At 38.2% G+C, this 14,382-nt stretch overlaps 2 protein-coding genes across 4 annotated transcripts in view; one reads left to right on the top strand and one right to left on the bottom strand.

Moving 5' to 3' along the window:
- Positions 1-6,536, top strand: part of LOC117997077 (tetraspanin-9-like) — a 93,133-nt gene extending 86,597 nt beyond the window's left edge. For both annotated transcript variants that reach the window (XM_069498324.1, XM_069498323.1), the window contains one exon: positions 580-6,536. In XM_069498324.1, coding sequence (XP_069354425.1) covers positions 647-1,756 — 1,110 coding nt within the window. In that variant the 5' untranslated portion in view covers positions 580-646 and the 3' untranslated portion in view covers positions 1,757-6,536. The remainder of the gene's footprint in view (positions 1-579) is intronic.
- Positions 1-14,382, bottom strand: part of LOC117996789 (uncharacterized) — a 155,759-nt gene that overhangs the window by 122,251 nt on the left and 19,126 nt on the right. For both annotated transcript variants that reach the window (XM_069498306.1, XM_034984926.2), the window contains exons 4-7: positions 12,623-12,756; positions 11,575-11,776; positions 9,595-9,726; positions 8,343-8,623 (exon numbers count right to left, since the gene is read on the bottom strand). In XM_069498306.1, coding sequence (XP_069354407.1) covers positions 8,343-8,623; positions 9,595-9,726; positions 11,575-11,776; positions 12,623-12,756 — 749 coding nt within the window. The remainder of the gene's footprint in view (positions 1-8,342; positions 8,624-9,594; positions 9,727-11,574; positions 11,777-12,622; positions 12,757-14,382) is intronic.

Below are 14,382 nucleotides of genomic sequence, written 5' to 3'. Positions count from 1 at the left end.
GTTAGGGCAGTTCTCCACAAGAACTGTGACGCTGCGAAAATTTATGGAGGCTATTTACAATTTTGGTTTTGAGAGGTTGTGAAATATTCCTTTGTTCAGTCTACAGTAAGCCAACAATTTATTGGAATTCCAAACTAGGATATTTGGCATCTATATTTCTATTAAACCTACTTATAGCTTGAGATTACGAGTGTTTTTTTATCACCAACATCTTACAAATTCAACAATTGACAATCGAACCAATTTGAATAAATGATTTGACTTGCCTTGTCTTTTATAATTAATCATGCGTTAGAATATAGCAATTATAGGTAGGTACTATTCAACAAAGTCGAAGTCTACTACCTACTGGAAAAAGGCGAAGAAATAGAGCTTTTGTGTGGTACGGTAATACTTAGTAGCTCCACTATCGGGCATCGGCAAATGAGTTATGATAATATCACGAATTTTGTGGCCGGCTTCAATCGTATCGCTCCGCACATTTACGCTCACCCTAATGTAATAGGTAAGAGTTATAGGTTTTACAAAAACCTCCGATAGTGGAGCCGTAAATACCATAACAGCACTGAATTGTTGCAGAGGCGTGGGGCGCGGCGCGTGGCGGCGGCGCGGGCGCGGGCGGCGCCATGACGCGGCGCCCGCCACCATGACGCTGCCGCCGCCCCCGCGCCCCGCGCACTACCCCGCTGCGCACCGCGCAATGCGCTATTACCGCATCTGGATCTACGCGTGCAACGGGGCACTGCTGCTGGGGGCGCTCGCGTTTTGTGCAGCAGCGGGCCGCGCGCTCGCGGACTACCGCCGAGCGCTCGTGCCCGGCCTTGGCGCTGCGCAGCCCGGCTTTCTCTACGGATACGCAGCTCTACCGGTGCAAGCCGGTCTCCTGCAACTGTTAGGTTGCTTGGCCGCTTTGCGCCTCTCCGAACGCATGCTCAACGCCTACTGGCTAGCACTCCTGGCGCTTTTGGTCGGAGACGCTGCGATAGGTGTCTATTGGGCGTTCCGATTCGAACGTGTTTGCCGAGAGCTACGACCGCAACTACGCATACGCTTAGCGAGAGACTACGATTTGGACGTCGACTTCGCAGAGGCCTGGGATCGCCTCCAGAGAGAACAGCGCTGCTGTGGGGTAACGGGCCCGTCAGATTTCACCGCGTTCAACCGCACTGTATTACCACCCAGCTGCTGTCGGATACCGGCTCACACTCCCGCCGTGACGCCGGCTTCGATCGCTGCCACCTCCGCTTCATCACCACTACCGTTTACGCCCGTTCACTGCGTGCCGCATACGGCTGCTTGCGCTGAACGCTTACTTTCGTGGCTTCGAAGAACTGCGGATGCGTTATTTGTTTTAGGCTATTGCGTTATAGCATTTCTAAAGTTGTGCTTCCTTGGAATATTGAGATACGAAATAAAAGAAATGATTCAGAAAATTAGAATATTGCAAAGTGAGCTCGGTGCGGGAGAGCTTCTCGATGGCAGTCCGCTACACGGCGGACCTTTATCTCAAACCATCGTCGTTAACGCAGTGAACGCCAACGGAGGAGTTCGCACTCACGGCGGCAGCCCTGACCGAGCGGGCGAGAGGGAAGCCCTACTCGGGCGAGCGTCGGAGCCCTTTTCGCAGCGGCGCAGCTTGCACGACGAACCGCTCGGTCCCAAAACTGTAAACGGAAATAACAATTGCGAGATGCGTGAGCTGGCGCGTGGGGAATACCGACCTCTGGCAGCAGACAGTGCGGCGACTCGAATCTGACTAAGATGTTACTTGGAGCGCTTGTTTGGGCGGCGCTGGCGCTCATTCCCGGCAGATGGCTTCGAGGTGGAGCCCCCGATGGCGCGCGGCGTGCCCGTATGCGTGCGCCACTCGGGGGCTCGCGTGCGTCTCGACCACCGCCGCCACACACGCTCCGAATTCGAACTTTAAGCTTATCGCGTGACTAGCGTTCGGTGCCGGCAGAGCCGCTGATGCCGCCGCGGCTCAATATCGCCGCTGTCAATTCAATGAACTGATTTTATTGACTACGAGTATTTTATGTTCTTAAATACATAGTAATCCAGTCCTGACTGTATTAGTGGAAGGATATTTCGTGTTGTTACTTTAGATGCATTGTGATCAGCGTGAACTTTGATTATTAAGTGGCAACGACTAATTTAGGTGAATCGAATCCACGAGCAAAGCTTGTGTTTAGTTCCTATGCTTGGCAGTTAACACATTTTTGAAAATTTCATAGTTTATTTAAGTGTTTTAGTTTATCGTTACAAACGTTACAATACGAATAGGGGAGTGATCGGAAAAAATGCGTAGCCACTAGCCACTGAAAGACGGTGTAGTGTGAATGACTCAAACGTGTAAATTACTAGATCAAATATTGTGATTATTATTATTAAATTATTGATTGTATTATTTATTAGGCATAAGTCGGCAGCTTTTAATTGTATACCAAATACCAATAGATTAAACATTACACCTACCTACGTTGTGCAAAAAACAACATTATCTTTTTATCAATTCACTTACCTATGTAATGTTTGTTATTAATTACCTACTTCTGATCAATTCTTGGTTCTATAACATAACTAGGTATACATTTTAAGAAATGTTGTCTCTCATCGTAGGTACATACTTATTATAGACAGTGTATTCCCACTTTCATGTCAGTTTTTAAATCTTTTTGTACTAATAATTTTATTGTACCTTTGTCAGTTATTTTCCAATTTAGTAGAAGTCAATGCTTTTTTGACCAATACCTAACTAACATAATTATTTAGGTATTTTTATTGGTTTTAACCTCGGACCAACTGTTGATCAGAGAATAATAATTGTGACTATTATCATCCTATGTTATATCAATAAATTACTGTAAATATTAGATCTGTTTTGTATTTAAATGTGTAGAATGCGAGTTGTGTATGGACAGGTCAACAAAATAGTACTGATATGAGCTTATTTGACGTAGTGCCTAAGAATAAAACCTAATAACCAGTTTAAAATGAACTACAATACAAAATATTTTTTGTGTATTCTAGTAATACGGCAGATCAGCCTCTTTCTGGTACGAAGGTGATACCTACATTCGGATTCGGATTTAATTTGATTTTAAAAGGCAGACAATGGGGGCATTTACGTATTAAATGGCTGTGTACCTACATAGGTGTATAAAGAATTAAACTTGAAACTATTCTAGCTTCTTACTATTATTTTAACTTTTATTTCACTTAGCAAACAATGTTAAGTACAGATTTTTCTGGTAAACAAGAACTTTTCTGTGTATTGAGATAGCAAAGTTTTTTTTAAATTTCGCCTTTTTCGTTCAGATGGGGAAGTGTTCAAATGAAGTGAATCAAAAGTCGATTTCTGGCCAAAGTCGAAGCCGAAGCTGATAAATTTTATATTGCCACAACCTTCAGTCAAACCTTAAAAAATTCAGTTCAAGGTTGGCTAAAAGTGAATAAAATAATATTTTTTTAAAGTTTATGCTGTGTTGTCTTGTTGAAGTCAACACTAACTAAATAGCAACACGTCGACAACAGCCCCCTGCTCGACGCCTCTTCCATGCGCTCTCGCGCATTCATAACAGTTCGTTCAATTTCGGCATTTGCTAGAAATTTTTGGCTTGGACGAAAACCTTCAGACACATTGGGCTTTATACGAAAAACTGATTAACCATCTTTAAAAAAAACTTTTGCACGCCCAAAGAATACAAAACGCGGACTTCAGAATCTTACCTTTCCTGTAAGCTAAGTAAAAACAAAGATAAAACTGCCCATTTTAAGTTTAACTTTTTATTAATAAAGCTCATTACGTTTATTATAGTTGTTTCAATTTATAGTGAATATATATATTTGCTACACAGAAACGTGAGGGTAGAGAGATCGGGTAAATATACAAGTAGCTACTCATAGGGCCCACGCATATACTTACCTACATCGATTTTGGATGTACGGCATGCCATTTGAAAAGTAATAGAGATGGTCATTGTCACCTTTTAAGAAAATGCAATGTTTTTTCCATTTCTAAGAACAAAAACTAAGTAACCTTCCAAAACAGTTGAGTCTCGTTTCCTAAAAAGTCGACTAACGGGGGATTTCAATATTCAGTCTATCTCTAATCTGTGTGATAACTTAAGCAACGTTGCTATTTGCCAAAAAGACAATACCATTTCTGACCTTTAGTAACTTATCCAGAGGTTACAGATAAATTGAATGTAGAGAAATCAGACGTAAAAAATCCAAACCGTATAATGAAGGCCATCGAATCGATGTTTGTGTGTAGAGCCCTACTCGGATAGAAAGAACTAGTATGTAGTAAACACGAATAACCGTTAAATTTAGTATTTTCAAAAAGAACCAAAAATTACATAATATAGATAAGTATTTCAAAGAAACGGGGAGAGCGCAACATGGTGAATAACTAGCCTTAATATAGACTGAGAGTCAGAGAAGAGGTTTCTTTCTGGATACATAATTAGACACATATATGTATATATACGTATAGGTTGAATACATAGGTAGTTACTTATTCCTGGATTAGACACACCTGGTAAAAGAGCTGCGAATGTTTTTTGAAAAGTTTTATATGATGATTCCACAATTCATTCGTCGACTCTTAAAAAAACCACCTTAGGGTGTATACTCGGAAATTCCCTCTATCCATCCTAGACTAAACAAATAATAATATACAAATTCCTTTAACAAAATGAATACAATAATATATTTCCGAGTGTACATCCTAAGGTGGCTGTTTTTTAGGGTACATAAACGGAATTAACCGTTTTATAGAATCAAGTCGAACGTAACGTCAAAGATGGTTTACAATCTGTGTTACTATCCAAATTGTTCATCTCAGTTAGTGAGTACTACTTAGTTACACCGAGAAATTGTATAATACATACATATGTATTGCCAAAAGAAATCTGTCGACCGTCTCTCGGGCTATAAGAACGGAACAGTTAGTTAGTTAGTCTAGTTCTTTCGCCTAAAAATGTCGTGGCGTTTTATCCATTTCGCAAAACTACACATACCTACATTATTTTGTACTTATATGGTGTAACTTTTTAGAAATATTGTAATGATTATTAAAATTATCTATTATGTTCGCTTAGAGTAGGTATAATATTTTGTGAATTTATGCAGAAGAATAGTTTTTTAATATTGTTGTCACTGAATGTACCAATCTTATTAAAATTTGTACCTATATTCGGAAAGTTGGATAATATGTAGCTAGGATCAAATCTAAATCCTGCAATTTCTTCCAAATGGTAAAATAACATGTGCCTTGGCTTATGAAATCGTATTACTGATGTTGAGTTTATTAAAGGATTCGATATTAAATACCATTGTTAAATGGACCTCAGAACCTCATCTCTGACGTGCGACCTACACCTATTATTCCTTTTACACTCAATGGCTAACCCCTTTTATCGTTAAATAAAATATATACCTACAGGTTTTCGAATCAACTCAAAACAAATGAACTTTTCAAAACTACCAGTAATTCAAAATTATGTTTTAGAAGTTTATGCCCGCGACTTTGTCCGCGTTGACTACACAAATTACAAACCCCTATTTCCTGTCCTAGGGTTGAATTTTCAAAAATCCTTTCTTAGCGGATGCCCACGTCATAATAACTATTTGCATACCAAATTTCAGCCCGATCCGTCCAGTGGCTCGAAATGTGCGTTGATAAATCAGTCAGTCAGTCAGTCAGCTTTTCCTTTTATGTATATAGATTAAGAGCCGTTAAAGTTTTGATTTGAACGAGTGTTTCGATTAACTATATTTTCAATTTAAATAGAGCGTATGAGCGATTTTTTTACAGTAGATACTAGTAAAGTATACTTAAATTTGATATGAGAACTTTTGTACTTGGTTCGAGAAAACTGTTAATAAATAAAACACCGTGAAAAGATAAAGCTCAAACGGCTGAACTCATATATTCGTCATAATATTACAATTTCATTAATTATATAAATATGTTACAATAATATTATTTTGTAAAGCTCATGCTCCCTGGGACAGCGGTGCCGTCAGCGGATATTATAACGGTATAGGAAGCAGTTACAAACGGCAGAGGAAACGATGTTGATACCTATGTTACAGTGTCAAAAACGCTTCCCTTCTTATTTCAATCGACGCTCTGATACAATAATATATGACTGCACCGCTTTCCTATTAAATCAGAGCTTAAGGAACTTACGTACACCAAAAGTCATACCAGCCTATGAATTACTTGAAATACCTAAGAGTCATCTGCATTGTCTTAACTTTGTATGAATAATTTTAACTTCTAGACCACCTCGGAATAAAATAATAAAAAATTGTTAGCAACGTTAATAGGTAACTATTTTTGTGAACAGGCCCGTGCATGGATGACTTTTGACTTGTACTTTTTACTTCTTTAGTTTATTACCGTGTATTTTCGAAAGTTCTTGTTTCAAAATAGCCTTGTTACAACTTTCCGAAGGTATGCACTAGGCGACTGAGCTAATATTATCATAAATAAATGCATTAAATAAAATCTTTGTTAAAACGTTCTGCATTTTTTTTAGATCCTATGAGCCAAATTTCACATATTTACTTTAAATTTTTAAATTATTTCGAAGAAGTAGTAGGTAAATAAATCTAACCTTCTCATTTTACTGCTGAAGTGTAGATTTTCCCGAGCCGTAATCTATTAAATAAACGAAATTTACAAAATTACGCTACCAATAATGGTAGCGTATTTTCTAAGGTTATTTACTACCCAAATTGGCAAAATTTGCACAACAATCCAACCACTCATAGTTACGGAGCTAGTTCGATGTTCCTCGAGGCAATTAACCGGCATACGGGAACTAGGCCAAACCGCCTTTGACTTTGTAGATACACCATTATTTACGGCTATATATTTTTAGAAAGCAAAATCTAGCAGTCTTCTAATGAACGTTTTCAGTTTAAAATATAAAGGGGAAAACAGCAATTAAGTACCTACCTATGTTAAATAAGAAAAAGTTACAAAAATTACGTCCATCTCTTTAATGCATTAACGTAAGTAAGTTTTCTATTAACTTCACCTCTTATCATTATCCTGATTATTGAGGGCTTTGACCCCTTTCATTAATCATGAATTAGTCAGCGATTTATTAGAGACTAGCTGATACCTACTTGCGACTTCATCCGCGTGGATTTAGGTTTTCGAAAACTCTTTGAATTTCCAGGATAAAAGACGACTATGTCACTCTCCAGGTCTTTAACTAAAATGTGTCACATCACGACAGCCCGTTGCTCCGTTGTGGTGTGATTGAAGGACAAGCCAACAAACATACACACTTTCATATATTTTGTAATATGTGGTAGTAATAACAAAACTTAAGATTCTCCAAAATTTTTTACCTGCACGGCGTTAAAAGAAAATTTTAGTTCCGGCATTCGGTACCGCAGGCAGTGCTAGAACTTTATTGAAACCTCTAAACAACAGCATTAAAACAATATAAGTAAGGGAGAAAGGAACCCATTTCAGGAATAGGTTTCATAAGAGCTAACGACAGTTACAAAAACTACGCAAATCTTAAACGACAAATGAGAGAAGTTGGCGCAATTTGTAAGTTGGCATGTGCTATGGAAGGTACGTTGTGTGCTATGAAATTAAATAGTCAAGCAATGTGTTCATGTCTGAAACATAATATTATATGCAGGTGGTATCGGCAGCAAAGGATTAGTGTTTTCTTAATTTTTTTGTATGTCATTAACCATGAAACGTATTGTAACTGGTACTGAGCTTGACTGTGGACTGTACGGTATGCTTAGTAATAAGCTAAGCCGATTCCTAGTTCCATTATCCATAGTACGATAGAACATATGTACTTAGGTAACTTACAATAAATAAATAATTAATTACTAGCCCACGCAGTCCACTTATAAGACACTTATCCCAACCTATATTAGATAGACCATTACAGGACAGACAAAATTATTTCAATTTTCAAAGTAGGCACATTTAGAGCGCTTATGCACTCATCCAATACGGATATAGAAACCTCGGACCAAACTCGGGTATTGCTTACGCACTAATCCGATCTCTGAGAAATCCAAGCTATGACATATCTACGTCATATTATGTCCGAAGGTCCGATTTGAATCCAAGACACATCCGAGATATTCTCACGGATAACGCAGAGAAGTCGGAAGCGAAAGTCGGAGCTAGTGCGTAAGCTACTATACAAATAGTTCTATGACTACTTCGGAACGTATTATAGAATCCGTAAAGATTTTGATCGGATGCAGTGCGTAATCTCCCTTATTGTACAAAATTTGTCCCATTACAGTTTTATTATAAGCTTATATTATGTCTGAAAACTCACCTGAACGGATTCTTCTGTCACTCTGTACGTCCTGTCGACGTTGGCTCCACCGATAACGAGCACGTCCCCTCCCAAATCATTATTTATCATATTTTCTTCTTGTTTGATACCCATAGCGCACGAAGTATGGAACCGTCTCGAAGAATTTGTCGTACATTTTCCCGGGCTCTTTGAGACCCCGATATTAAAAGCATTCTCTAAATTGTCAACATTCCTCAGTTTTTGAAATTGGACGGCAATATCGGCGCCGACTTTAGCATTGTTCTTTATGAGCGCGATGTCTGTGAGTCGTTAAGGAAAAAACCGGTCAAATGCGAGTCGGACTCGCACACAAAGGGTTCCGTACCATCGTACAAGATATTTTAACATTTGTGCAACACTACAAGTTTATAACAACAGCGCCATCTGTATGTGATTTAGTAAATTGTTTTTTTTTCGTGAACACATTTTAATTTTTTTTGTGATGTAATCAAATCATGAATTCAAGGTGAATAATTCAAGGTTTTCGGATTTTTTCCTTTACTTGTGCTATAAGACCTACCTGCCAAATTTCATGATTCTAGGTAAACGGGAAGTACCCTATAGGTTTTCTTGATAGACACGACAGACGGACAGACAGACAGACCGATAAACAACGAAGTGATCCTATAAGGGTTTTTTTTAGGGAACCCTTAAAAATTGCAGCAATTAGCTTTAGTGGGTATCATTTTAGGAGCATTTATGCTTCTATACGTTAAATTTACTGCTGGCATTCGTTACGAGCGGGTCAAGATTGTAATTAAGGATTTTTAATGGCTCCAGAAATTGTTTTCTATTATATTGAAGTGACTTTCCTTATGTGTTTTATTGTTTAATTTCTGAATCCTTATGATACATAGAAATCGCCGTGCCATGCCCCACGACGCGCAACGCACCGCGCACTGTGGATTTGAGTATTGGGTGCCACACGGGCACTGCGTTGCCGCTCCGGAAAAAATTATGACGTTGCAACGCACCACCCCTCCCCGCCTTGTCTCTCTGGTCCCAAGTTCCGCTGTGCGTGGGGTTTGGCATCGCACCACGTCGTAACGCATCGTGTGGCATGGTACACTGATTTCTATGTAGCACAACGCAGCGGTACCGCTCAGGCGCCGTACCGCTAACGCAAAGCATCGTGTGGCTTCACTCTTACGGATTTGAAATGATTTCAATATCATTGAGAAAAACATTATGGTATGTACATTTTGGTGAATATTTAAGTCAAAAAGGATACTGGCATCAAGCGATGCACCACCCGTGGCTGCAGACACGGCAGCCAAAAGGAACGGAGTTACTTCTTTGCCTGTAATTCCTTGCTGACTGACTTCAACTAATGCGTTCTTGATAGCTGCTTCAATAATTGTATCTGTCCAAACCGGAAAACACCCATAAACACTAATAAATAATTAATAATTTTCAACACTTACATCTAGTCATACAGAGAAATTCCTAAAATAGTTTGCTCGTGTACTTTCAACATAATATAATAGAACCTAGCATTAATACTAAATACAAAATATAACGAAACTATGCAAAATGTTTTGTTTAAAAATTCCTCGCTAAATTCGACCCTAAACAAAAATTGATTTAATTTAATTCATTTTTCGAACCACCTTCGAACATAATTACATATAAAAACTGACATGATGAAACCTTAGGTGCAGCTAGGTATAATTCAGTGAAGCTAGTTCCATCGTGCTGTACAGACCATGTAATTCGGAAAACCGATAGATGTTGCTACTTAAAACTACTTTATTTAATTCAAATTAAAGAGTAAAAATTACACTTAAACATAAGGTCTACCACTAGAGAGTCAAGATAATCTACATAGTTTAACTTTGAACTTTGCATTTTTTTTGCAAAAAACACATTATTTAAACACATAATCTATGTTGACTTATCTTTTTCTATAAAGTCAAGTCTTTTAGGGAATGATGTCCGAGATTGGTCCTGTGGACTCGATGACGCTAAAGAGGGCTGAAAAACTTCTGCTCTAGAAACTTGATGTATATTATCCAATTATTTATCTTTCGAATTCAATACGAAAATGCTCGTACATTTCTTCAGCGCTGTGGTAATTTACTTCAAAGGAGACCTTTAAATGCCACCACATTATAAGTACTCTACCTTTCGCCAAAGGTCTTTTTTTGAAAGGGTACGATCGTAAGAACGCTATTGAGCTTGTGTCGCATGCAAAAAGGTATAGAATGTATGCAAATGGCAAACTGGTACGCTCGGGTAATATGATATGCAAATTATAACACTCTTTTTTGTTATATATTTTTAATTTGCATATCTTTTTCATTACTTTGGGTTTATTCATAGGAAACTTTTTGCTCTCAACCAATATTAGCTTTGCAATATTATATTTGGTAGGTATGTTATAATGTTACTGATAACATTAAAAAAAAACAACAGTCCGTTCACTATAAATTTTTCCCTGCCGTCAATGTTGGCACCATTGCTTTGTGTGCTTTATTCCTTAGAGCTTAATAGGGTTTATTACTGCGTGATTTGCAATGGTGCCAACATAACGTCAGGGGAACAGTTATAGTGATAACGGGACTGTACCTAAAGACTATTTTCAAAAACCGACTTCCAAAGCCACTACAAAGTAAAAAAATAACTTTTGTTGCTATACGTATCAGGGGGCACGGGAGTGCCCCCGCCAAGACGAGCCAAACTAAAGGACGGGGCACTACGTACCTTTTCTCGAAGCGTTTCATCGTATTTTCGAGCTATTATATACTGAAATCGGGCGAGCGTCACGTATCAATTGTTAGTTTATTTTATGCTGTTCCTGAAGATCCTGCAGTTCCTGAATCTCCAAGGTTTAGAATTAGAAGAGCTCTGCATCTAAGTATAATATCATGGCCCTGCATCAATAGGGCTGAGGAGTTGATACGTATAGTTCAATCAATATCTGCAATATTAATTCACCATCAACAGTTTCTGAATCTCCATAACTTAGGCAGACAATTTCTGCAGATTAGGATTAAGGATACAAAAAATTTACGAGACCATCTCGCAAACTTACTCTATTGTGTAAAACAAGTTTTGTGAATCGATTCAGAAATGTCAGAGAAATCGGTGCACTTGTACCTATATCTACCTACATGGAAAAAAGGCACCGAATTGAGATCCTTCCCTTTTTTGGAAGTCGATTAAAACACCGAGAAAATTATAGGTTTTAAGGTAATAAACATGTACTCACTATCCATTGCGTTTTTCTCAGGCACTGGTACAGCAATAACTATACCAGAAGAGAGATGTAACTGCCGCGCAGTGTACAAAATCCGAGCTGCGTGTAGAGCATCGGTCGCGCGGTTAGGCGCGTAATATCCTGAAGACGTGGTGTAAAACGCCGGGAAATCGTTGGACTCACCAAAAGAACACACTGTCACTCCTTGAGTTTCCTGTCATGAAAAATTAAATCTGAGCTTTATCTATAAGGAGAAAAACTGGTTCAAAAAATTGTGTTTTTAATAAGTCAATGGTTGCATCCGGCTCACCACAAAAAAATAAAACTAGTTTAGCTAATAAACAAATTGTCACAGTTTATGAATGGATGGGAAATCTGTCAAGTTTAAAATAAAACTGCTTTTAACGCTTATTTAAGTTTTTTTGTGGTAACAGTAGAGTGTGTTTTAACATACTTAGTTTTTTCTCTAGCTTATTCTTGTGTATTTTAATTTGTAATACTTAGTTACCTTCTGCCGATGATCATGAGTTTTGGTTCTTATTTATAAGATCGCTTATTTTATAGCTATGACAAACAAATAACAGTAGGTACCTACATGCAGATCGCAATTTTTTAAACATTGATTTCAAAAACCTTGCTGTTGAGTTAAGTTAGGTAGGTTGTGAGAGCGATGCAGCAGCAGTTTTCTCAAGATTGATGCCTTAAGGTAAACAGAACTACGTGCCTTCGACACGCGTCACATAGGAGGGGACACTTACGCACTGCTTCGCACAGAAAATGGAGAGCAATTGAGGTGAGCGACTGCAACGCGCGACAGCGGCAGGAGACCGCAAGTCTACCTTTAGACCCGTTACGCACGGTCAACTAGTCTTCCCGCAACTCAGTCAACGGCAACCGTTATAGAATCTGTAATTTGTATGTAAGTCGCCGTGTCTATAACTATTTACGCACGCAGTCACCGTAACTCCGTGCGCATAGGTACGTCAACTTTTTATATAAATAACAGTCAACCGAGTTGCTGGGAGACTAGTGGACCGTGCTTAGTGGGTCTTACACTTACCAAAAACTCGAGTGTTCGTCCAATATCTAGAATTGACTTGACACCGCTACACACTACCAGTGTCTTGCTGCGCCCCAGCTCAGTGAGATCTGCAGATATGTCCATTGTGTCCTCACCTTCACGATGCACACCACCTATGGCGAATTCATTGGAATGTATTATAATGTAAAAATCTGAACTGATTAAACGATTAACATTATTTCAGTTGTTTCAGTCGATTAACATCGGTTCAGTTCATAGGATATGAATAATGGAACGAGAGAACAGCAACTAGCACACTAGCAACTAACAGCTGTTCCGGTAACCCTTTTTCGTTGAATTTTAATGTGAATAGGAGCTTATAATTCACTTTCGTTGTATTAAAATACTAGATGATACTTACGACTACGTCCACGTAGAATTCGGTTTTTAAAATTTTGTAGGAACTTGTGGATTTTTTCGAGGTAAACGTAGCCTAAGTATATCCGTTTCTGGGATGCAAGTTTTCTCTGTACCAAAGGTCAAATCAGTTAAATGTATGGATCACTTCGTTGGATCTGGTTGAAGGACAAACCAACTAACCAACGAACACACTTTCGCATTTATATGGGTAGTGATGATTGTCGTCAAGCGCAAGCCTATCTTTCAATAAAAATAATATAATATGTAGGAACTCTTATAAAGTAGGTAATATATGGGATTTATACATATTTCGTGGTATGTTACGAGTATAACTAATAACAGAGACAGGACAGGCGAGAGCGGAAGGAAGAACGGTCCGGCACCCGCGCAATGCCTTTCTCATTCAAATTGAACATTTTCAGTGTACTTGTTTGAAATAAGCCTAACAAGCTCTTTTGAATTTATATCTTCTGTAAACTGACATCTGGGTGGAAGTTGCGGTCTAAGTCAGAGGGTACTTGTTAAGTTTTGTTACAGCGCTAAAGTAATATCAGTAATATCGTGAAGAAGCAAGTTATACTTTTATTAGGGGTATGAGTTTAAACATTTTGCACACTCTCCAACTGTAAGGAAAATTACTCGCTACCTACAAATAATCGCAAAAACATACTCAATGAAGTCATAAATTATACTCTCTACACTTATATTGAGGAATACCTATATATTTCTATCAATTTCAAAGTTAAGTCGCCTAAAAACTACTTCCTTTATTACAACATCATTCTCGCTATTTGACTAAACTTGAACTACCTAATTAAACATTCATTAAGTAGTTTTTAATTAAATCATTCGTCGATAGTAAGACCGCGCTATTAAAAAGTTTAAGCGTAATAGTATTAAAAACCTATTTTGATTTAAAATTGAAAATACAACGAATATATTATCCGTACCCTTATATAAATGCGAAAGTGTGTTTGTTTGTTGGTTTGTTGGTTTGTCCTTCAATCACGTCGCAACAGTGCAATGGATTGACGTGATTTTTTGCATGGGTGTAGATAAAGACCTGGAGAGTGACATAGACTTTTTATCCCGGAAAATCAAAGAGTTCCCACGGGATTTTTAAAGAACCTAAATCCACGCGGACGAAGTCGGGGGCATCAACTAGTTAAGTTCTTAAACTAAAAATTAAAACACTTAATCGTTTAATTTTAATTAGAGTGTAGAGTAGAGTAGGTGGGTAGAATAAATAAATTATTTATTTGCGGAGAGGTGAAACTATTCCATAAAACTTTAATTACAGGCAAACCGCATATAACATTGTACAAAATACGTAAGCGTTCCACGGTAAGTTCAATTATGCCGTATGGTGGAATGCTCGT

The sequence above is a fragment of the Maniola hyperantus genome, chromosome 4 (assembly GCF_902806685.2).
Source record: "Maniola hyperantus chromosome 4, iAphHyp1.2, whole genome shotgun sequence".
NCBI classification, from domain to species: domain Eukaryota; kingdom Metazoa; phylum Arthropoda; class Insecta; order Lepidoptera; family Nymphalidae; genus Maniola; species Maniola hyperantus.
Note: the sequence above shows the minus strand (reverse complement) of the source record. Positions and strands in the feature narration are given on the sequence as shown.